Here is a 23,088-nt window from a genome sequence, read left to right on the forward strand (position 1 = left end):
GCACGTGAGAATTTAGGTCAGGGGAATAGATTAAAATGTTGTCTATAAAAAGAGTGACATGCTTGCCAATCATATCCCTGAAAATGTCATTCATGAAGGATTGAAATACTGCGGGGGCGTTAGCGAGACCATAGCTCATAACTAAATACTCATAGTGGCCATTAATAGTAGTGAACACGGTTTTCCACTCATCCCCCTCCCTTATACGGATCAGATTCTACGCGCTATGTAAATCGAGTTTGGTGAAATAAGTGCCGTTGCGCAACTGCTCAAGAGCGCACGGAATAAGAGGCAAAGGGTACGCCATGCTCCTTAACCAGGCTGATGCATACCAGACAGAGAGCATACCAGTAGGTAACACAATTTTAACTTGCAATGAAAAACATTTGAAACGAAGAATTGAGTTTCGCTTACGTACCACATTGCTCTCCACGCACTGTCCCAGGGCTGGAGCCTTCACAGGTCGGATCAGGAGACCACACTCAGCCTTGAGATGACCAGCCTCCCCGCAATATAAGCACAGATAAAGCCGGATCCGGCGCTGCTGCTCCTCCGGAGTTAGCCGGGTTTTCTGAATGTTCATGGGCTCAGGGACAGCGCAGCCTTCTCTGGTGTGGGAGTGTGGGGCACAGAGGAATTTAAGTTGGGCATACTGGGGGCAGCTAACGGGCTGGGACAAGGCTCAGTTAAGCCCCTGAGGTGAGCTAGTAACTCCGTAAGCTGTTGCTGCTGTGTAGCCTGTTGGCGGGCTAGCTCAGAAATGGCGTGGGTCACACCAGCGAGCATTTGCTGGTGCTGACCGAGTAGCCTCCCCTGGTTGGTTAAACCAGACTTAATAGCCTCTGTATCTGTTATCTGTTCTTGTACGGCCGTGTATTCTGTCCTGGTGTGCACAGAACGCAGACAGGTACAGATACTGTTAAAATGTTTATTAAAAATAAAAAAAATAATCCAAGAGGCAGTAGTGATACACAGTCCAAGTCAAACACAGAAAATACAGTCAAAGGCAAAAATCGGCGTCGAGAAAACAAAAGGCAAGGTCATACACAAAAACAGCAGAGACAAGTAATTCAGAAACACTTTGTAAAGAGGTAGAACCAACAATACGCCTGGGTGTGTGTGTGGTGTGCTCTTATATAGTGCCAGTGATTAGTATTCCGGACTTCCTGGAGGAAGCAGGTGAGGTGTCATGTGATCAGGTGTGTGTGTGATGTCATAGGGTGGTGCGTTCTGGGTAGTGTAGTTGTTAGACAGAGAGCCTCCATTAGAGCTGGGTGTGGAAGGGACAGAGGAGCTAACAGCACCAGACACGACAAATATGAACAAAAGAGTTGAGATGGTGAGAAAAACGTGTGAGCTGACGGCTAGCTTACAGTTCTCTCAAAAGGATATTGAGTAGATGAATGAGGACATAAAAAGAAAAACAATGATTCAAAATCACTGCAGACAGACATAAAGACTATGTGTCAGTCCACACTGACAATGAATGGAAAGATTGATTATCTGGAGGGTCAGTCAAGATCAATAATATAGTAGTAGAGGGCATTTCTAAAACTCCAAATGAGAACTGGGCAGAAACAGAAGACAAAGTAAAGAAACTGATGGCAGAAAAGCTAAACATGGACAGCATTAAGATTGAAATTGAAAGAGCTCATCGCACAGGAAAAACAGCAAATAACATGTCTAGATCACAACCTATAGTGGTAAAATTCTAAGATACAAGGACAAATCAACTGTTTTAGTACATTCCAAAAACCTAAAAGGAAGAAGCAACATATACATCAGCGAGGATTACACAGAATCCTACTTCAAGCTGCTTCTCAAGAATTAAACCTGCAAGGAAACCCAGACGATCTGGCCCTTTGCACAGTGAGACAGGATGTGAAGATTGTAAAGGGAGCAGCTGTGTTCTTTACAATCTCACCAGCCTCCCAACCCAGTAGATGCAAGAGTTTTATCACTAAGTAGAAGTGTGAAGTATTTTTCACAGACGTCCCCCTGAGAAACGAATCCCGTCCGGATAGGGCTTTAGTGTTATTTTTGGTCAGTGATTTTAGCCTATTAACTCTCCCATAGATACCCTTTTTTCCCCCCATCTCTTATTGGTCAATCATTAAAGACCTGCAGTTTATTAGATGTTGTTCTGGGTTCTTTTATGACCTCCTGGATGAGTTGTCCATACCCTTTCGCTAGGCTAGTCAGTCCTGGAAGGGTTTACCAGTGTTCCGTGTTTTCTTCATTTGCCACTGTGGTCCCCTGGAGTACCAAAGCTTTATAAATAACTTTTATAACCTTTTCCAGACTGATAGATGACTTTTTTTCTCATTTGTACTTGAATTACTTAAGATAATAATGTGTGTGTTTTTATGTTTATATCATCAGTATTTTACACTGTAAATAACATGTCCTGTTCCCTGTAAAATCAACTTGACATATTTATGATACAAGAGTTGCATCCTGTATTCAATGAGCATCAGTTGTGTAATTGATTGCTGGCTGTTTGAGGCATGTTAACAGAGGAGAACATAATATTTGAGTCAAAATTTGACTCACTATTTCCAGTAAAGGCCAATTTAACCAACTACTTTATTCCAGTATCTGCAAGTCAATATAAGCAGCAATATAATCCCTTTTGTAGGATCAACAAATATTCATCATGCTAGTTAATTATTTGCTAAATGTGCACACTGCAAACCTGATCTCTGTGATTGACCAATAATGAGTCAGCATGTATTCATATGTGATGTACTGTGTTTGGGAGAGTCAGACATCTGCAGAAACCAAAGAAAGATGAAGCTCCAACACTCTCTTCTCTACCTGTGTGTTGTTATTTCTTCTGCCTTGGTAAGTGTGTGCTGTGTTTTTCAGTAGATCTAAGCTTGGAGACACATCTTTTAAAAGTTACCAAAAACAAGAAGTAACAAATCTCATTGCTTATTGCGCTCACTATGGTTAGATATGTTCCTGAATTATCCTTTTTCTCTTGCAGTCCCAGAATGAAGAGTCACCGGGTCTGGGCCCCAGAGGTGCCCGCCCCATAGAGCATGGTTACAAGGCTGATAAATGTGCCACAGAAAAAGAATGGCCCATCTGCACGGATGAAGACTGGGTATTGAATCTGACTTTTACACATAACAACAATATAAGCCTGCTTTCAGACCTAAGAATCACTGAGTAGAACATTTTCTGATTTCTGTTTTTCCCAGGGTAGAAAATGTCCATCCGGTTGCAGAATTCAAGGCCTCCTTGATACAACTGACCATGAGCTTCTCAGTAAAATTCAGAAGATTCGCAAGTTACTTGATGAGGGAAAAAAGATGCATCGATCTGCTGATCAGGTGTCCAAAGAAACCTACAACTATTTACGAGAACGGCTTGTCTCCGGTTCAGGTATATTACTTCTTGTATATGTAAAAATGTTTGAAATCAATATTAATATTAATATCCTCATTTCTCTTTTAACTGATGATTTTCATTTAAATAACTAGTATTTTTGTTCTATCTATAGATATCTATAGACAAAACACTGGTTATTTTTGCACATTGAATACAAACTCAACAAATATATATTCAGTTACACCCAAGGACATGTTTATATTGTTCTTTTAAAGATAACGACAACAGGTTTGCTGACTTGGCCGAACAGCTGAGGCAGAGGATTGTTGAGATGAAGATTAAAATTGACCGTCAGCTCAAGGTGCTGGAAGCTTTGAAATCTCAGGTGAAAAAACAGGTCATCGCCATGCAGCGCTTAGAGGTAAGAACATTTACAGTTTGTTTCCAGTGTTATCAGTAGAGAATCAGGACAAGACCCTTTCCTAAATATATAAAAAGTAGAGATCCCCTTTTAATCCCAAATGTTCACATTATGCTTCTTTCTTCTTTACGCAGGTTGATATTGACATCAAGCTGCGCAGCTGCAAAGGCTCTTGTGCAAGCTACGCTGAATTCTCTGTGGACAAGGAGAGCTATGTGGCACTAGACAAGCAGCTGGATCGCCTGGATACCATGCAGGTTCAAAGCGTGGAGACCGTCAGTTCACTGAGGGTCATGAAGAGCAGGCCAATGAAAGATGTAGTCGTACCCAGCATCTATAAGTCTGGAATGACCGGAACAGATCGAGCTGAGCAGAAGAAACCCTTGTTCACTGATGTAGGACAGATTCAGCTCTCCCTGGAAGCGGAGGGGTCCACTGCAAAAACACCCCTTATCGTCAGCAAGGTCCCTACAGGTACGGGCCCAATTGCACCCTCCACTTCAGGTGTCAGCTGTACCAAGACGGTGCGCAAGGTGGTGACCCACACCAAAGATGGTCTTCAGGAGAAGTATGAAACCGTGAACAGTGGAGGACCCGGGTGCGACAACCTCCAAAAACTAGGCCTTTCTGAAAGAGATATTGTGAGCTTTGCCAAGGACGGCAAAGACTTGACCGGTGATAGCTTCACTGTAAAAGTGAGTGGTGGAGATTCAAAGTCCATTACTACATTTAGTCGTGGTGATGCAGATCTGGGAGATTTTGGAGGAGATTTCTTTAAGCAACTAGGAACTGGGGGCTCATCCTCCTCTTCCACGTTCTCTTCCTCCTCCTCCTCCTCCTCCAAAACCATCTTGACTGGTGGAAGCAAAGGTTTTGTCTCAAACACTAAGACCGTCCTGTCCACATCCTCGCCTTTTGGGGATGATCTTGGCGCGTTCTTGAATGCTGATGTGGAAGATGATCTTCCTGACATCCATGCGCGGAGTCTGAAGTCCCGTGATGAGCGCAAGGATGGTTTTGTTGGCGGAGGTACACTTGAGTGACTCTCTTTTACCTCTTCCAGATTTCATACAAGTGAACCATTTATAAAAGAAATCAGTAAAACTAAGTAAAGATGACATTTTTGTTAAAAATCAGTCATGTTTGAATGCATATTTCATGTTTCTTTGGATGTATTTTGTTCTTTCACATTTGTGACATTTTGAAGAAATTGGGCTCAGTTATTAAAGGAATTAATAATCTTCTTTCAGATTGCGTTGATATCCTGCAGAACCATGCCACGGGTGGTCAGAGCGGCCTGTTCAAAGTAAAGCCAGCTGGGTCGGAGGAAGTAGTGGAGGTTTACTGTGACCAGACCACAGGTCTGGGGGGCTGGGCTCTGATCCAGCAGAGGGAGGATGGGTCAGTTAACTTCAATCGCACATGGGAGGAGTACCGGGTTGGCTTTGGCAAGGTAGATAAGCGAGGGAAGGGTGAGGTGTGGATTGGAAACCATATCCTGCATCTCCTCACTCAGACAGAAAGTCTACTGAGAGTGGAGCTGCAGGACTGGCAAGGGAAGGAAGTTTATGCTGAATACAATGTCAAAGTAGGCTCAGAAGCAGAGGGTTTCCTACTGAGCGTATCTTCTTACACTGGAGATGCAGGGGATGCACTTGTGCAGGGACATGCTAATATGGGTTCTTTCCTCTCACATGCTGGTATGAAGTTTAGTACCTTCGACAAGGACAATGATAAGTGGGAGGAGAACTGTGCAGATACATATGGAGGGGGCTGGTGGTACAACAACTGTCAGTCAGCAAACCTTAATGGGATATACTATAAAGGAGGGCGGTATGACCCTGGTAGTAACGTTCCTTATGAAATAGAGAATGGCATTGTGTGGCTGCCCTTTAAACCAGATGATTATTCCCTTAAAGTGGTTAGAATGAAGGTTAGACCGCTCTGAACTCCTTCAGAAATAAAAGCCAATTGTGAAATCTGAACAAAAGAAAAGGAAACAGGGAAAGAAAAGCTGTTGTTGCGGAGTATGGATTTTTTTTAACTTCAGGCATAATTTTTGTAAAATGTCACACAACCAAATGACCTCATGTTTTCAATAAAATGTGTTCACTTAAATCTGCTTCTGTGCTTTATTTGAAATTATCTCCACATAAACACTGATAATTTTTTCCAATATTTTTGCAACTATAGTTTATCATATAGTATTACTCAACATTAAAAAAAATCTAAATGAATGGTGTTTACATCAGACAACCAGACATATTCCATCAACATAAACATAAAGCATTTAGAGTTTATGTTTTATTTTGTGTTATAGATGCACTTGGTTAAATCATACATAATAGATCATTTCTACCAGGAAAACAGATTTTCTCAATAAAATACTGAATATCTCTGGGACTTATTTGATAAACAAATACACAAGCACATTCACCTTGCACACAAAGATAAGTTAACAATAAATCCCAAAACATTTTACAAACATAAATAAGGTGTATAAAACACACATTCATAAATGCTTAATGCATACCTGTCAAGTCTCCCGTTTTGGCCGGGAAACTACCGTATTTTACTCCTCTTTCCCGCCGTCCTCCCGTATTAGTATTTTCCCGTAAATTTCCCGTATTATACTAAATAAAAAAATATATAGGCCACAGGCGACAATGCACTGACCGCTGTGTGTCTCTTAACCAATCGTGGTGCCGGTTCAAGTAGAAAGTCCCGCCTTTCAGGAGAAACAGCCAATCAGCTTGCTGGTTTTGCGGAGAGCTGTTTAGTGTGGGGGAAGCCCCGCCCCTCCCCTCGCTGTGAGTTCAGGCAGCTAGTCGGAGCAGCTGTCGTTAAAAATAATCTGGATATACGGAGATTTTTCTAAAAGAAAGGTAATTAACCATGTAAACTGTGATGAGATTGTTTCTGATAGCTGGTTAAAAAGACTCTTCTCTGAATCAAAACATAAATTAAACCCACTGTGTGTTTAATAAAATACAGCTTGTGACTCAGTTAGCTTAACTTTAGAATTAGCTAGATAGATATTCAGGGTTTGAGAAAAATCTACATATATATATATATATAATGCCCTGCCCTGATGTGCCTAATCAGCCAATAACTATAATTTCCAAACTCTATTTGTTCAGGGCTAGTTTTAGGGTTTGTTAGAAGTATTGTGGTGTAATGTATTATTTAGAAGGGGTAGAAGAGATGGTTGAGCTGGAGAGAGAGAGAAAATGTGAAGAGGGCTGAAATTAACTGAACTGATCAGGAGTGGACTGAACAATAGAAAGAAGTATTAATGAAAGATTAGTAATTGTGTAGGCCCCTTAGGACTATTATTTACTTATGGAATATATCTGATCCATGTCCTTCTTGTAAATTTGTGCACCCTTCAATTTCATATATATATATATATATATATATATATATATATATATATATATATATATATATATATATATATATATATATATATATATATATAAAGCACAAGCCCTCGGTTGGGCTGTTGGGGCGGCGGAAAAAATCCCTTATTTTTAAGTCCAAAACTTGACAGGTATGGCTTAATGACTATAGCTTTGTTCAAATACATTGTTCTACCTCATTAAAGTCATGTTTAATAGTGCTCACTATATACTTTTAAGCGATCGATTCATTCTCAAAAACGTCCCAGTACTTAAGGTCAATAAGGAAGATTTGTCTAGCCAACAAATGCCCTATGTGTACTGATGAGGAGGAGGTGAGTGTAAACAGTACTGTTCCAAAAAGACCAAAGTCCATATTTTGTGAGCGTGCTAACCAAAAATCACCTGACCTTCTGTTCATTTTAACTTTGCTGGTATTTCAGTGGCAAGTCATTAGAAGTGTATTTACCACAAAAAATTGATACTAATATGATTTTCTCAGAATTCAAGAAATATGTTGTCTTTGTTTGCTGCATGCTGTATCAGTCTGTTGTTGCAGTATTTAGTACACAGGATGTGGGGGTTTGCCCAAAATAACTAGCAGCTTAGAGTCTTTTGTTCCCCCACAAGTTTATTCCTACTAAATGATTTTGTTCTGAACATATTTTTGTTGATACTGTTTCTCGAACATAAAAGAGACTTGTGGAATTTTCATAAGATTTTGAGAGAATAACCCTATTCACCTAAGAGAGTATAGATGGCTCTGGCCTTTCTTGTACAAACTTGAAACATTACAACTCCTGTTGTTGGTACTTAAAAGCCCCAACCAAGTCAAGTCAAAGAGGCTTTTATTGTCATTACATCTGAGTACAGGTACACAATGTAATGAAATTATGTTCCTCTGGAACCATGGTGGAACATGGAACAACAAGCAATAGACAACATACACTCAAAAAATTGGATTAACTCAAATGAATTGTGGGCAGGATTTCTGCACATCGACCCTTTGTGTAGCCTTAACCCAAGCTAAATACCTCAATGGAACACAACGTAATTGAGTTGGTCAAACACATCTTTATCTAAGATAGCCACAACAATATACATATATTAAATGGCCTAAACCAATTTTATGCAATGAAACCTAAGAGTGTTGATCCAAAATAAATTTGTTTTTATTGAACTTAACGTATTTTCCTGAACTTGTATTTAGTCTTCTTTCTGGTTTCATTCAACTATTTTTTTAAATACTCATAGAAAAGTAGATGAAAGAAAACAGTAAAGAATTAAAAGTACTGAGAGCACAGCAAGAACACAGAGTTACTGCAGCTCAGTAAATGATGCTTGATCTACAGCTACAACACAGAGACCAAATATTTAATCATAATATATGATCTACAAGTTTACCTAACCTAGCCTGGGAGGAATCACTACACACTGATGGTAAGTGCTGACAGAAGCCAATGGAAAAGAGGCTGCCAATGGCAAAACAGACTAAACTCAGTTATTATAAGTTGGTTCAACTCAAAAATCTCAGTTTGAGTGTATATGTGCCCACAAATGTAATGTTTAGAAATCTCCAATTTTATGTAAAACAGACTTAATTCATTGAGTTCAAAACAACTTCTGGGTTTACAGTGTACCTCAGTTGTCCCCCCACCCCACTTCAGACACAAAACACAAAATTTGGTTGTTGTTTTTTATTATTATTCAAAACAGCAACGAGCACAACTCTGCCCAATCAGAACTTGGCACCATGTGCCATCAGCCCTGAAGTAAAAAAACACTAAATCCCTTCAAACATTTCAATATTTCAAGCAAAGAAAAGAGTCACTCAGGCTGTAGGCAAAGAGAAGGTCCCGAATTGAAACAAACACATTTGTATTGGGTTCATGAATGATGGGTAAATGTATTGTGTTGAAACAAATAGATCTAAATATTTAACCAATTTGTTCGAGCAAATCAAGCAAAAACATAATGTGGCACACCAAAGGAGGGCTTGGGTCATTTTCTGAGTGTAAAGTGCAACATAAAACTATAACACTAAATAACAATAAATACAATGAATACAAAAGAAGAGACCATTTAAGAGACAGGACAGTGCAGTACTGATAAGGTATAATAAAGTGTATGGTGAGAGATGTGTAACATACTGTAACATATAGAACATATATAATCACAGCAGTTACTGAGGTAGAGAGTTTATAGTTTTTGAGAGTGGCAGCAAATATTGCTGATGGGGAAAAAAGACATTTCCGTTTTAGTGTGCTGAGTGTGGTAGGTGGTGGGGAGGGGGGGTCAGTTCAGTTTTGTGTGGGTGTGTTGGGTGTGTGGTGGGTGAAGTTCAGTGTTTGTGTGTGTAAAGGGTGAGGGGGGTTCAGTTCAGTTTTGTGCGAGTGTGTTGGGTGAGTGGTGGGTGGGGGGGTTCAGCTCTGTCTCTGTGTGTTGACGGGTCTGACTGCCTGGTGGATGAAGCTGTTGCAGAGTCTGGTAGTGGAGGCTCGGATGCTCCTGTATCTTCTGCCGGACGGCATCAGAGCGAAGAGTCCGTGTGAGGGATGGGTGGGGTCGTGCTGGTGGCTTTGCGGATGCAGCGTGTGGTGTAGATCTCGGTGATGGAGGGAAGAGGGACTCCGATGATTTTCTCAGCTGTCCGCACTATCCGCTGTAGGGCTTGCGGTCTAAACTGTTGCAGTTCCCAAACCAGACGGTAATGCAGTTGCTCAGGATGCTTTCTACGGTCCCTCTGTAGAACATGGTGAGGATGGGGGGTGGGAGATGTGCTTTCCTCAGTCTCCGCAGGAAGTAGAGGCGCTGCTGGGCTTTCTTTGTTATGGAGCTGGTGTTGAGGGACCAGGTGAGGTTCTCTGCAATGTGAACACAGAGGAACTTGGTGTTTTTCACAATTTCCACAGCAGAGCCGTTGATGTTCAGTGGGTGGTGGACACCTGGAACTTTCCTGAAGTCAACAACCATCTCTTAACCACTCGTAACTGTGACACCGACTCTTTAACTGTCACTCCTTTGCACCTCTCGTATCACTACTTCATGAAACTCAATATTCATATTTCAAACAAACCCACGGCTACTCCTATCATGGTCTCGTTCCGCTGAAATCTTCGAGATATCTCAGCAGACCAGTTCTCCTCGCTGGTGACTGACAACATGCCTCCACCAGGCTCATTTTCATCACTCAATGTAAATGATGCCACTGATACTCTCTGCTCCACACTAAGCTCCTGTTTGGACAACCTCTGTCCTCTTACATCTCGAGCCATTAGCTCAAGCAAACCACAGCCATGGCTAAAAAATAACTCACTCAGGGAACTACGCTCCAAACTCTGAGCTGCCGAAAGAAAATGGCAAAAAAATCAAAAACAAGCAGACCTAAAAAATTACCAACTGCTCCTGGCTTCTTTCTCAGCCAGCATCACGACTGCTAAAGCAGGGTTCGGTACTGGGTCCCCTTCTCTTCTCAATATACACCGCCTCTCTTGGTCAGGTTATCCACTCACATGGCTTTTCCTACCATTGCTTTGCTGATGACACCCAGCTATACCTGTCATTCTCACCTGAAGATAACTCAATCTCTGCACGGATATCGCAGTGTCTCTCTGAGAGATTTAATTGAAGGTGATGCTCCTTCATCCATGAGGATATGTCAAAGACTGAACTTCTGGTCATACCAGCAAAACCATCATTTCAACACAACCTCTCTATTAGCATCGACTCTCTCTCTCTCTCACCGACAAAGGTTGCTAGGAACCTGGGTGTTATGGTTGATGACCAGCTCTCCTTCAAGCACCATGTTCAACCAGCCAAAACGGGCACATGTCACCCCGCTGCTCATTGAGCTCCATTGGCTACCAGTTGATGCTCACATCAAATTCAAAACTCTTACAATCGCCTACAAGGTGATACAGAACAGCTCCTTCCTACCTGCACTCACTCCTGAAGGCTTACGCTACCTCCCGGCCGCTGCGCTCCTCCAACATCGCCTCGCTTTACCAAACAAACATTCACACAAAGCAAGTTCTCATACAGAGTTCCCCAATGGTGGAACAAACTACCTTCCACTACCAAATCAGGAGAATCTCTCACTATCTTTAATAAACTTCTGAAGACTGAGCTCTTCAAAGAGCACTTACTCTCCTAACACCTCTAACAAACTACCTTCTACTACCAGATCAGGAGAATCTCTCACTATCTTTAATAAACTTCTGAAGACAGAGCTCTTCAAAGATCACTTACTCTCCTAACACCTCTAACACACTAACTACTTCTAACCTTATTTCCTTCTTCCCCTCCTTCACTTCTCTATCCCTTTATCTCCCTTTGACTTTAAGCCCTATCTAAAAATGTTTTATCTCAACTTCTATTACTTTTGTACTTGACTATTTTAAGTTGCTTTGGACAAAAGCGTCTGCCAAATGTAATGTAATGTAATGTTATGGTTTTATCCACGTTTAGATAAAAGGTTGTTGGCTCTGCACCAGTCCGTCAGACACTGCACTTCCTCTCTGTATGCTGACTCGTCGTTCTTGCTGATGAGGCCAACTACAGTTGTGTCATCAGTGAACTTGATGATGTGGTTTGAGCTGTACTTTGCAGTACAGTCATGAGTCAGTAGAGTGAACAGCAGTGGACTGAGCACACAGCCCTGGGGGGCGCCGGTGCTCAGTATGGTGGTGCTGGAGGTGTTGTTTCCAATCCTGACTGATTGTGGTCTCTCAGTCAGGAAGTCTAAAACCCAGTTGCAGAGGGAGGAGTTCAGGCCCAGCAAGCTCAGTTTTCCGATCAGATGCTGAGGGATGATGGTGTTGAATGCTGAACTGAAGTCGATGAACAGCATTCAAACATAGCGGTCTTTTGTTGTCCAGGTGGGTGAGAGCCAGGTGGTGCGCAGTAGAGATGGCATCGTCTGTTGATCTGTTTGGACGATTTTGCAAACTGCAGAGGGTCCAGTGAGGACGGGAGCTGGTTTTTGATGTGCCTCATAACCAGCTTCTCAAAGCACTTCATGATGATGGGTGTAAGTGCAATGGGACGGTAGTCATTTAGGCAGGACACTTGAGACTTCTTTGGCACAGGGGCGATGGTGGTCGTCTTGAAGCACGTCGGCACGGCCGCAGTGCTCAGAGTAATGTTAAAAATGTCTGTGAGAACATCTGTGAGTTGGTCTGCACATACTCTGAGCACTCTGCCAGGTATGCTGTCTGGTCCTGGGGCTTTCCGTGGGTTGACTCTGAGTTGAGTTCTAAGCACATCAGCTGAGGACAGGCACAGTACCTGGTCGGTTGGAGGAGGTGTAGTCTTCCTTGCTGTCGTGTAGTTCTGTGCTTTAAACCTTGTGTAGAAGGCCAGCCTTGCCCCCTAACTTTAAGGCCTTGTCTCAGGTTCTCAGCAGCACACGCACCTCTGCAGTCATCCACGGCTTCTGGTTGGGGTGTGTTGTGATGGTTTTGGAGACAGTAACATCATCAATGCACTTGCTGATGTAGCCAGTCACTGAGTCTGTGTACTCCTCCAGGTTGATGGAGTCATCAGGAGTAGCAGCTTCTCTAAACATGTCCCAGTCAGTGTGCTCAAAACAGTCCTGAAGAGCAGAGATGGCTCCTGGAGGCCATGTTGTTACTTGCTTCTTCTCTGATTTGGCACGTCTGATGAGCTGTCTGTATGCTGGGATGAGCATCACAGAGATGTGGTCTGAGTAGCCATAGTGGGGGCGGGGCTCTGCTCTGTACGCACAGGGAAGGTTGCTATAAACACAATCGAGCAGGTTAGCTCCACACGTTGGAAAATCCACATGCTGGTGAAAGCTGGGCAGCAGAGCCTTTAGGTTACTTTGATTGAAATCACCAGCAACAATAAACAGTCCGTCGAGGTGTGAGTTCTGGAGTTTGGAAATAACAGTGTACAGTTCCTGAAGGGCACCATTAGCATTAGCACTATGTGCTACATACACTGCTATTATGTACACGTTGCTAAACTCTCTGGGCAGGTAGAATGGGCTGGCTCTGTCAACAGCAAACTCCACCAGCAGCGAGCAGTAGCTGAAGATCAGCGCAGTGTTGTTACACCATGCTGTGTTGATGTAAACACACAGCCCCCCTCTGAGGATCTTGCCGGAGAGGCCGGCGTTGCGGGCCGGCGTTGCCGGCGTCTCTAAGTACAGTTTTTGGTGGATTTTGCAGGTTTAGGAGGGTCTGTCGGTCGTAAATGTCAGTGCCAGTTGTTCTCATAGCGAACTCTTGCTTGATTGTAAGTTCAGATCGGATTATTTACAACAAAATACACAAAAAAGCACCATGTTTTGCTCCTGGAGTGGCCACTGCGACCGCTCGCTAACCGGAAGTACATTCCTACCACCTATATTGTGACTGGTAACCAGGGGTGGATAGGACATCCTGATGTCAAACACCATTTTCTTTGATTACCTGATGTTAAGCTGCAGTTTGTTCCCTTATTTGACAAACAACACCGGCTTTCTTTATTCTGTCTTGAATATCTGAGATTTAAGGTTTGGGGTGAATGATAAAATGAATGTGATTGGTCTCTGCTGTTGTTGTGCAGAAGTGTTAAGCTGTGAAAGAGACAAAGACAATATAGAATGACAATGAGATTTTTCTGTCCAGCGTTCTCAGCTCATCAATGTGCCCTACTCTACCCTAAGTATGTCTTCTGATTTAGCAGAGATTTTATTTTTATTTGTTATCAGGGAGTCTTTAAGGCCCTATTTCAGCTTCCTTAATGTCACTGTGATCACAGGTTAGGCTTGTACCAAGAAGAAAGTGTTATCTTTTTTAGTTGAAGCTCTAGGATTTTTTTCTCACCTCATTGATCAATCTGCACTGTGCTCTTGCAGTCATCTTTACAGGACGAACACGCCTAGAGAACTTTCTCCATTTGTAGAGCGTCTGTCTTACTGTGGACACATGAACATCAAGACTTTTAGAGATACTTTTGTAACCCTTTCCAGCAAGTCAACCATTCTTGAACGTAGGTCTCTGAGAGCTTGATCTTTTGTGTGAGGCATGATTCACATCAAGCAATGCTTCTTAAGAACAGCAAACTCAAAACTGGTTTGTGTTTTTATAGAGCAGGGCAGCTTTAACCAACACATCCAATCTCATATGTTGTGTTAAAAAAAAAACAATGCAAACATATAATTTTTTGTGTGGTATTATTTGAAGCAGACTGTGTTTGTCTATTGTTGTGACTTGATGAATTGATGAACACATTTAATGATTAATTTATGCAGAAACCCAATTCGTTGATTCCAAAGGGTTCCCACACTTTTTCTTGCAACTGTATATTATTATTTTTATTATTATTATCATCATTATTATTATTGAGTTTTACTGAGTGTTTGTGTTTTACTGAGCTCTCTCTGAACCCTTCTTTTCCACTCTCAACCCAGAGACTTATTCATTAGAAAGCACCAGAAGACTGCAGTAGAGAGCAGATTACCCATCAGCCCCTGCAAAAACATTGAATTTAACCACCTAATCTATACCTTTTCCTCGTTATTGACAGGTAAAAATGATATGCTTGGTTTTTACATGTTTTGTTCTTCTAGTCTAACTTATTTCCTCTTTTTTTTCATAAGTCAGAAACACTTCTCAGGTCGCGGACTATTTAAAGTCTCGATGATATTACCTATTTTTAAATCTTATGAATATCTAGAGCCGCTGATCAATCAGAGGCAGCCAACCATTTGCCTTGCCTATACATTTATATACATGCCTCCAACTTCACTCATGCTACAAGCTATAAGCTACACAATAAACCCAATAACAAGCCTTTAAGCACATTCAGCTGCCAGGAAGTACTCCAGCACTGTCATGCCAAAATACAGCACCATAACTTTTTGTGTTCATTTACTGTTATGTTACAGTACAATAAAATGAATTGTAGTAGTTTAATAGGGCCTAATAAGCAGCGTGATTTAATCAAAATAAAGAATAATAAATAATAAGTTTGATTAAAACATGTTTAACATAATCAGAGAAATATATTGTATTTGTCAACACACACACATATTAATAATAATAATAATAATAATAATTATTATTATTAGTAGTAGTAGTAGTAGTAGTAGTAGTAGTATTAGTATTATTATTATTATTATTTTTAGTATTATTATTAGTAGTAATAATCTTATCTAATTTAACATGGTTTAAGAATACAAAATATATTCTAAACAAACTTTTTTATATAATTGCTATAAGTGCAAAAACACTAAAACAGCAATATGATTATGCACTGCACAATCATTAAACTGAAATAGACCAACAACAATAACATCATTTACAATGACTTTCTTTTAATCTAAAATAATAAACAAGGTTTAAGAATATAAAACACTTTCTGGAGCATACAGCCTAAGTGACAAAATAATCTGAACTTTCTACTTCTTACATTTTAAAAATATTCTTGTTATTCCTATTTAATTTCAGCTGGTTTTCATTCTGGCTTCTCATCGATCAATAAAACCCCTATCCAGAAGAAGCACTGAGATGTGGTCAGCCGCTCTGTTTTATTTGTAGGCTCACACAACAGCTCGTCATAACTTCAGCTTTAGAGAAAGCACACAACACTGTGTGTTAAAATAACTTGCAGATCGTATACAAATATAAATATAAAAGCATATACTGATTTAAACTGCATTTAAAACTGATACTTGAAACTCCATGACTTATACAACAAATGTCTTATACACCACATTAACAAGCATTAACGCGCTCGCTGAGGACAGTTACTAAAGAGCACATGTGTTCATCTCAGAGTCGCCAAAAATCTCCAATAACTCCACAAAAACTCGCTAGATTTGTTGCTACTATAGGGTCTGACAACTTGCTAAATATAGCAACAAGGTCGCTAACTTGGCAACACTGCTTCCTGGGTAAGCAGAAGCAGAAAATAGAAAAACTAGCTAGGCCTAGCGCATCTATTGCCACCTAGAGACCAGCACAAGCAACAACACCTTACATTAACACAATAGTTTTAAAATTATGTTGATTATGGTAGTGTCATACTTATTTCTTGGATAGAAACAGTTTATATCACAGTTTATCTGTGTTCCTGTTTAGCCATCTTTAATTATGTCCGATTGTAAATAAATATAGAAATATAAAAAATAACAATAATAAAAACATGGGCCCAAGAGATAAAGACTGCTGTATATTGACTGCAGTTCTGCTTTCAGCAACAGGTTTAGCTGGTTGACCATCTTGGACAAGCTGGTTAGAGCTAGTAGACCAGTTAGGTCAGCTGGTCAGTGTGAGTGACATAAAAAACTGCATATACTTACACATAATAATATATTTTTTTATTTAAATACTATAATTAATAATAACTGTTCCTTACAAACCCTTATATACATATATATTATATATTATTTCTAACCCAAATATATATACAGCTCTGGAAAAAGAGGTGATATCAAAATAATCATTTTTTCTGAGTTTACTATTTATAGCTGTATATGCTTAATGTATATATATGTTTAAATATGTTTGAGTAAAATAAACATTGCTGTTTTATTCTATAAACTACTGAGACAATGTCTCCCAAATTCCAAATAAGAATATTGTCATGTACAGGATTTATTTAAAGAAAATGAGAAATTACCAAAATACCATAAAAACATGCAGAGCTTTCAGATCAGAAGAAGTTCAAAGTTAAGAAATCAGTATTTATTGGAATAACCCTGATATTAAATTAAATTAAACAGTTTTCATGCATTTTTTAACTACATTGTTCTGTAAATAAATTATGTAAATGACAATATTTTTATTTGGAATTAGGGATAAATGTTGTCAGTAGTTTATAGAATAAAATAACAATGTTCATTTTACTCAAACATGAATACACTTAGCTATAAATGTATTCAATTTAAAATCAGATTTTCTTTTTTTTTGACGTGGTCTGTATATATTAGGGTTTTTTAAGGAACAGTTATTATCACTAATAAGACTATTAACATAAATAATTATTATTAAAATAATAACACTCCTGTCGCTGTGCTGCAGCAGGTTAATTGCCCAGCTGTGCTGAGCAGCTCCGCGAGCCTCGCGCTTAGTTCAAACCGTGTTAGTCTTCTGTTTCCGTTACAGCAGCAGTGGGTTAGACTCGGACTGGAGCTCAGGTAACACTCGCTACATTTATCCTTGCTGTTAAGAAAATGTTCGCGTATGTACATTACACCAACGATGGAGTGAGGATAGTACACTTAAAAGACATAAAGAAATTTACTCCTAAAAACAGAGCACTATTCCCCAACCCATAAATACTGGATTCTTTGGAAGGGGGAGTTTTCACTGGTCAGATTCTGATGTTAAAAGGTAAGAAAAGTTGGTTCTTCTACTCTTAAATGTACCTTCATCTGTCGTTCCAAGACTGGTTATTTTTATGAAGCTGGTTAGATTTTATTCCCTCTGGCTAGTTTACTAACTTAAATTAGCTTAAGTAATTAGCTAGCTAAATTGTTTCTGAACGGGAGCGCTCACTGCGAGTCTCCTTGTTGCCAAGCAACAGTGGAGTACAGCGGTCACTCACACGCACTGCTAGAAATATCAGGCAGTTTCTAGGCCTCTTCCGAGAACTGCGACCTGCTTTCTGACATGTATGTAGTGCTAACAGTTCTACAAGGTCTACAAAAACCCACTATTTAGAGTTGGTTAATTCTTTACAGAAACTAACTAGTAGTGACAGGCACAGCAGCTCTTTTAGGGTGCATTTACACCTGAAAGTCCGGACCGTGGTCTGAACCGAGGTTTATGTGTTGCTACATTGTATATATTTGGTCCGCTTATTTTTGTTTTCACACTGAAGTTTAGGGAGCGCACCAAAGTCCTTTGTGTGATACTCCTACATCCTTTCATCATCACTAACGTATCGATGCGTTTTCCTTAACTTGACGCTGATTGGTTTTAGAAGGACATGCGTCTGACGTTGGCGTGTTGATAATTCAGCGGGTGGTTCATTCGGCGAAAAGACTTTCCAGGATCAGGATAAAATGAATGAACAGATTCATTTTGTCTCCATAGTAGAGCTGCTGCTAGTGTGGTTTTTATACCAGCAGCAGCAGCAGCTTCAGGTACAGTACTCTAGGTTAGTTCAGATTCACCAAATGAATGTGCTTGTCCTGAAGCAGCTGTATCCACGCCTCATTTTTCCTGATTTTCCGGTTATTTTGAGAGGGTACTGACTGCAGCCTGCAGGAAGGCGGAGTTGGAGGTCCAGTGCGTCCAGCTCCACCCACTTTGTCAGCATCATGTCTTAGCTCCGCCTCTGAATGGAAGTAAACAATGTACAGGGCAGGTAGCGGACTTTAAATATAATGTGCTGCGTTGTCCGGCTTAAATACTGTGTATACATAACAAAGCTTGCGAGACTGGCAAGGCGTGGCGTGGACAAAGTGGGTGGGACTGGACGCGCTGGACGTCTAACTCCGCCTTCCTGCAGATGGCAGTCAGTAGTAGATGGTTATAACCATCCAGAAAAGTGCTTTCGCTTTAGCTTGCAGTAAATCTACATTTTAGTCTGGGGCTTGTAAAAGCTTTTACTGATACTGTGTTTTTGTTTTAATATTATTTCATGCTGTGCTTGTTTTGTGGTGAGGGCCAGAGGCGGTTCTTTAAACCTAGGCATTTGCCTAGGGCCCCCCAAATCTGACCATCCCAGTTACAGTAAATAAAAACAAAAAACAATGTTAATTTGTTACTTATGTAAAGTAAAGAAAAAAACATTTCTATTAAAAAAACAACAGAAATATCAGTAGAATACCGAATTAATGTCTAAATACTAATTGTCCAAACACACATAGCCCCCTCCATTGCTTGCATTGAACTAGTCCATAATATGATGACGTAGCAATGTGCGACACGACGTGACCAAAACAGCGGGAACTGTACACGACTAGAGTGAGAGCTGTCACAGTGAAAATGAAGCGGAGTTATGGAAGTGGTTCTGCTGAACGAAAGAAACGGGCAGAGAGCAAAAGAATCGCAGATGCACGGCCAAAATTCACCTCCTTTTTTACACCTCCTGGACCGATCAGTGTTTTTGGGGCCGATTCCGAACGCCGGTTGTCTTTCACCACGATCGGCCTTCGCTGATACCGATATTGGGCGGGGCCAAATGCCAGATTAATGCCACACAGGTGCCAGACAAACCTGGTACAGATTCCCCTAATTACATCCACGCCCAAGCAAACACTGGTAATTTACGCTGCTAATAAATAAACACAAGAGTGTTATTGACCAAAATAAACGCTTTTTAGGAGAGATATAAGTTATGTGTAAATATTTATAAGACAATACCTGACAATCAGTTTTAATGATGTTAATAAACATCACTGTGACAGCGCTAGTCGCAGTTTCACCGCAGCAATGGACGAGCACGTGAATCACTAATCGAACCAGCCTGTACTGATTTCTGTTATGATTTTTATAAACATCCTGAGGTTAGCAAAGTCAAAGTGTTTTTTTATTGTCATTTCAGCTATATACTGAGTACACAGTGAAACAAACAACGTTCCTCCAGGGACCATGGTGCACATAAACACAGTGTAGACAGAACAATAGTGCAACAGTACAAAAGTGCAGACAGACAATACAACACCATACAGACAAAGAATAATAAATAACAAGACAGTGTGCAAATTTTGCAGTGTGCAAAAAAGACCAGGTGATGTAGTAATTACTCTATTACACAGTGTGCAATAGAGTCCAGTGAGGTAGTAATTACCTCTATTACACAGTGTGCAATAGAGTCCAGTGAGGTAGTAGGGTTTTTAGTGCTTTCCATTTTCTGGGGTAAGTGGGGTAAGAGTGTGTGTGCATGTACAGAAAAACCATCAGTTCAGTCTCTGCAGTTGAGGAGTCTGATGGCTTGGGGGTAGAAGCTGTTGCAGAATCTGGTCGTGCTGGACCGGATGCTGTGGTACCTTCTTCCCGAAGGCAGGAGGGAGAACAGTTCGTGTGAGGGATGAGTGGGGTCATTCACAATGCTGGTTGCTTTGCGGATGCTGCGGGTGGTGTAAATGTCCGTGATGGAGGGGAGAGAGACGCCGATGATCCTCTCAGCTGTCCTCACAATACGCTGGAGGGTCTTGCGGTCAGAGACGGTGCAGGTCCCAAACCAGGCAGTGATGCAGCTGCTCAGGATGCTCTCAATGGTCCCTAGCAGCACGCTAACTGACCTGTTTATAATGTAATCCGAGCAGTGACTCCGGGATGGCTGCTCTAAACTGCTGCTGTTAGCTGCTTGGGCTGAAAGATGAACTGTAGAGAGCTGTATTATCCGGTTAGTGGGGTTAAAATCTTTATTTCCTATACAGAAGAACTTTAAAAACTGTAAAAACGCTCCAGACTGGCTCAGCTGAGCTCTGTAGCCCGTGGCTGGGCTGTAGCTCTGACTGAGTAAAGACCAGTGTTGCCAACTCCTCAGTAAGGAAAGTAGCTATTGGCTGTCCTAAAAGTCGCTAAAAGTCGCTAAATGACGTCATCACCTAATTTGCATAATACATGTTTTTGAAGCTGTAAAGGATTAATGTTGTGAGAGAGAAAAAAGGGAGTAAAAAACACCATAAATATGTTAGAAATGTTACAAATGAACAACTTCTGTTGCTTTTTAAATAGGCCGTCACTTTTTTTTTACAATAACTTAATTTTTACGTGAATTACATAAATACGTTTTTTGCCATGTTCTTAAATGTTATTATAAGAGCAGCAGTTAGCCGGAATTGTTATTGTACGTTTTCTTTGTTTTTTTTTTTAGTTTGTTTGTTTTTTTTTATTTTGTTTTACATTTTCTTAAGTTTTCTTTATTTTTTAAACCTATCATAGACACATTGTTGAATGGTTTAATAGATATTTAGCTTTTTATAAAGAGGCAGACACTGTGGAGGAGGTGAGTGACAGGCTATGTGGTGAATGAAGTGAGTGACAAAGTGAGTTAAATTCAGTGATTTCTTTTCGTGTCACACTGAAGACACTTTTATATTTATATTTCTGATCTGTAAATACAGAGCAGGGTCAGTCAGCAGTGGCTGTGGACTCATTCGTTTACAGTGTGTTGGTGGAGCGGTGTGTGTGTGCTCTGAGCGTGAGAGAGTGTGGGTTTGCACTGTTATCTCCAATAACACCACAAAAAAAAAAAAGATTTGTTGCTAGTCTCTTTTTTACTAAAAAAGTCACTAGAGGGTCTGAAAAGTCGCTAAGTTGGCAACACTGGTAAAGACAGCCGGGCTTGTGCTGCTGCTGCAGCTCCGACTAGTGGTTGGATGAGGAACTGCAGCTTCCTGTAAGCGAGCAGTTTCACCAGTTTCATCCACACACAGCTCTGATAAACTGATTAACCCTAAACTCCTGAATCAGATCGGCTAAAATCAGAAGAATATCTGCCGATCGCCGATACCATATTTTGGCTAAAAATCGGCCGATACCGATACACTGCTGATCGATCGTTCTATCTCTAGTTATTTGGTTTATGTGTGTTTCAAGAATGAGGGCCCCTTGTTTATAGTTTGCCTAGGGCCCCAAAATGGCTAGACCCGCCCCTGGTGAGGGCTAACAGTGCTACTCTGTAAACACGCTGTTTTATCAGTTCTAGACACAGAAGAAATGTCTTGTTTCAGTCGTGATTACAATAAAGTAAATATGTCATGCATAATGAGGCAGATTGATGATGGTTATAATTATGGAAAAAGTTGCCTACATGCAGGTGGATTTTCCACTATTTATGTAGTACATAACAAAAACAAAAACATAAACAAAAAAGTCCCACTTTTAATTCAGAAACTACTTATTAGTTATTTAGTTGTAGATTTGTTTTGTAAATGTTACTAAAGTTAAAATTGTACCCACTCTTTAACTAAGTGTTTAAATTGTGTTCATAGACACCTCTGAAGAAATAGAAGAGGTACTGGCTACAGTAAAAAGAATTCGGGTTCCAAAGCTGTTAGAGAGAAATCCTCTGGAGAGCGAAGGAAACTCAGAAGGGAAAGAACTGAAAGATGTATGTCTTTAATGAATATACAGTGTTTACAGTATTTGTGCCTTAATTTTTCTTTTGTTTTTGCTTTTTTATAATACTTACTTAAAACGTACGTAATTGACTTTGAGAATAAAGTTGTAACATTAAGTAAATAAAATAGTATGTTTTGAGACAAATGTAGTTCTAACTACTTGGGCTGCAGTTTACCAAGCAGCGGGTTAGAAATGTAGATAACTGATGGTAATCACAGCAGCCCTGTAACAGATCATGAGCAGAAAATCTCATAATATTAAGACTTTTTCTCGAAGTCAATTATATTTTTTTAAGATGCGTATTTTTTCCCTAAATAATTCAAATGATTTAATTAATTAAGAACATTTTTTTTGTTTACTCAGGTTATCATTGTTTGATATTAAAGTTTGTTTGATAATCTGAAAAATACTTTTTCATGGCATTGTGTACTTACACACACATACATTGACTTGCAAATTTCATATTGTGGCGTGGAAGAGGAAGGAAGACCCGTGAGACTCATGCTGGATGCTCAACAGCTCTTTTATTGAACAGGCTTGCCACTCACTTACAGTCTTTAACAAGACTAGGAGAGCTAAAACCATTCTATTCTATAGGCTACCAACAGAGCCAAGTGACTGAACTCACGATCCACCTACTTTACGGTGAGTGCCCTAACCAGCACCCATCTGCATGGCCCCTCCCCATACCCTAGGTTACGGGGGAGGTACCAATTACGTAGGCTGGAGCAACACAGCACAACAAAACACAAGAGGCCCCACACACAGAGGAATAGACACATGCCTACAGGCAGCCACACACCCAACCCAGAGCCGCCACATAGCCCCGCTCCCAAGGGTCAGCCGTCCCGGCGACCCCACCAACCCAACACAAACCCCGTGTACAACAAAACTTTTT

At 40.5% G+C, this 23,088-nt stretch overlaps 2 protein-coding genes across 2 annotated transcripts in view; both read left to right on the plus strand.

The window, feature by feature from the left end:
- The first annotated feature begins 2,734 nt into the window (after nucleotides 1-2,734).
- LOC111194574 (fibrinogen alpha chain-like) lies at nucleotides 2,735-5,875 on the plus strand. Its single transcript, XM_049469771.1, has 6 exons — nucleotides 2,735-2,844; nucleotides 2,990-3,109; nucleotides 3,207-3,390; nucleotides 3,612-3,757; nucleotides 3,892-4,786; nucleotides 5,008-5,875. The coding sequence occupies exons 1-6, from the start codon at nucleotides 2,791-2,793 to the stop codon at nucleotides 5,703-5,705; spliced, it is 2,097 nt and encodes a 698-aa protein (XP_049325728.1). The 5' UTR covers nucleotides 2,735-2,790; the 3' UTR covers nucleotides 5,706-5,875.
- A 1,589-nt stretch (nucleotides 5,876-7,464) lies between these two features.
- The window catches only part of LOC103025461 (fibrinogen alpha chain), a 34,184-nt gene continuing 18,560 nt past the window's right edge, over nucleotides 7,465-23,088 (plus strand). The window contains exon 1 of the mRNA XM_049469778.1: nucleotides 7,465-7,493. Within this exon, the coding sequence (XP_049325735.1) occupies nucleotides 7,473-7,493 (21 nt within the window). The 5' untranslated portion in view covers nucleotides 7,465-7,472. The remainder of the gene's footprint in view (nucleotides 7,494-23,088) is intronic.

The sequence above is a fragment of the Astyanax mexicanus genome, chromosome 21 (assembly GCF_023375975.1).
Source record: "Astyanax mexicanus isolate ESR-SI-001 chromosome 21, AstMex3_surface, whole genome shotgun sequence".
Lineage (NCBI taxonomy): Eukaryota > Metazoa > Chordata > Actinopteri > Characiformes > Acestrorhamphidae > Astyanax > Astyanax mexicanus.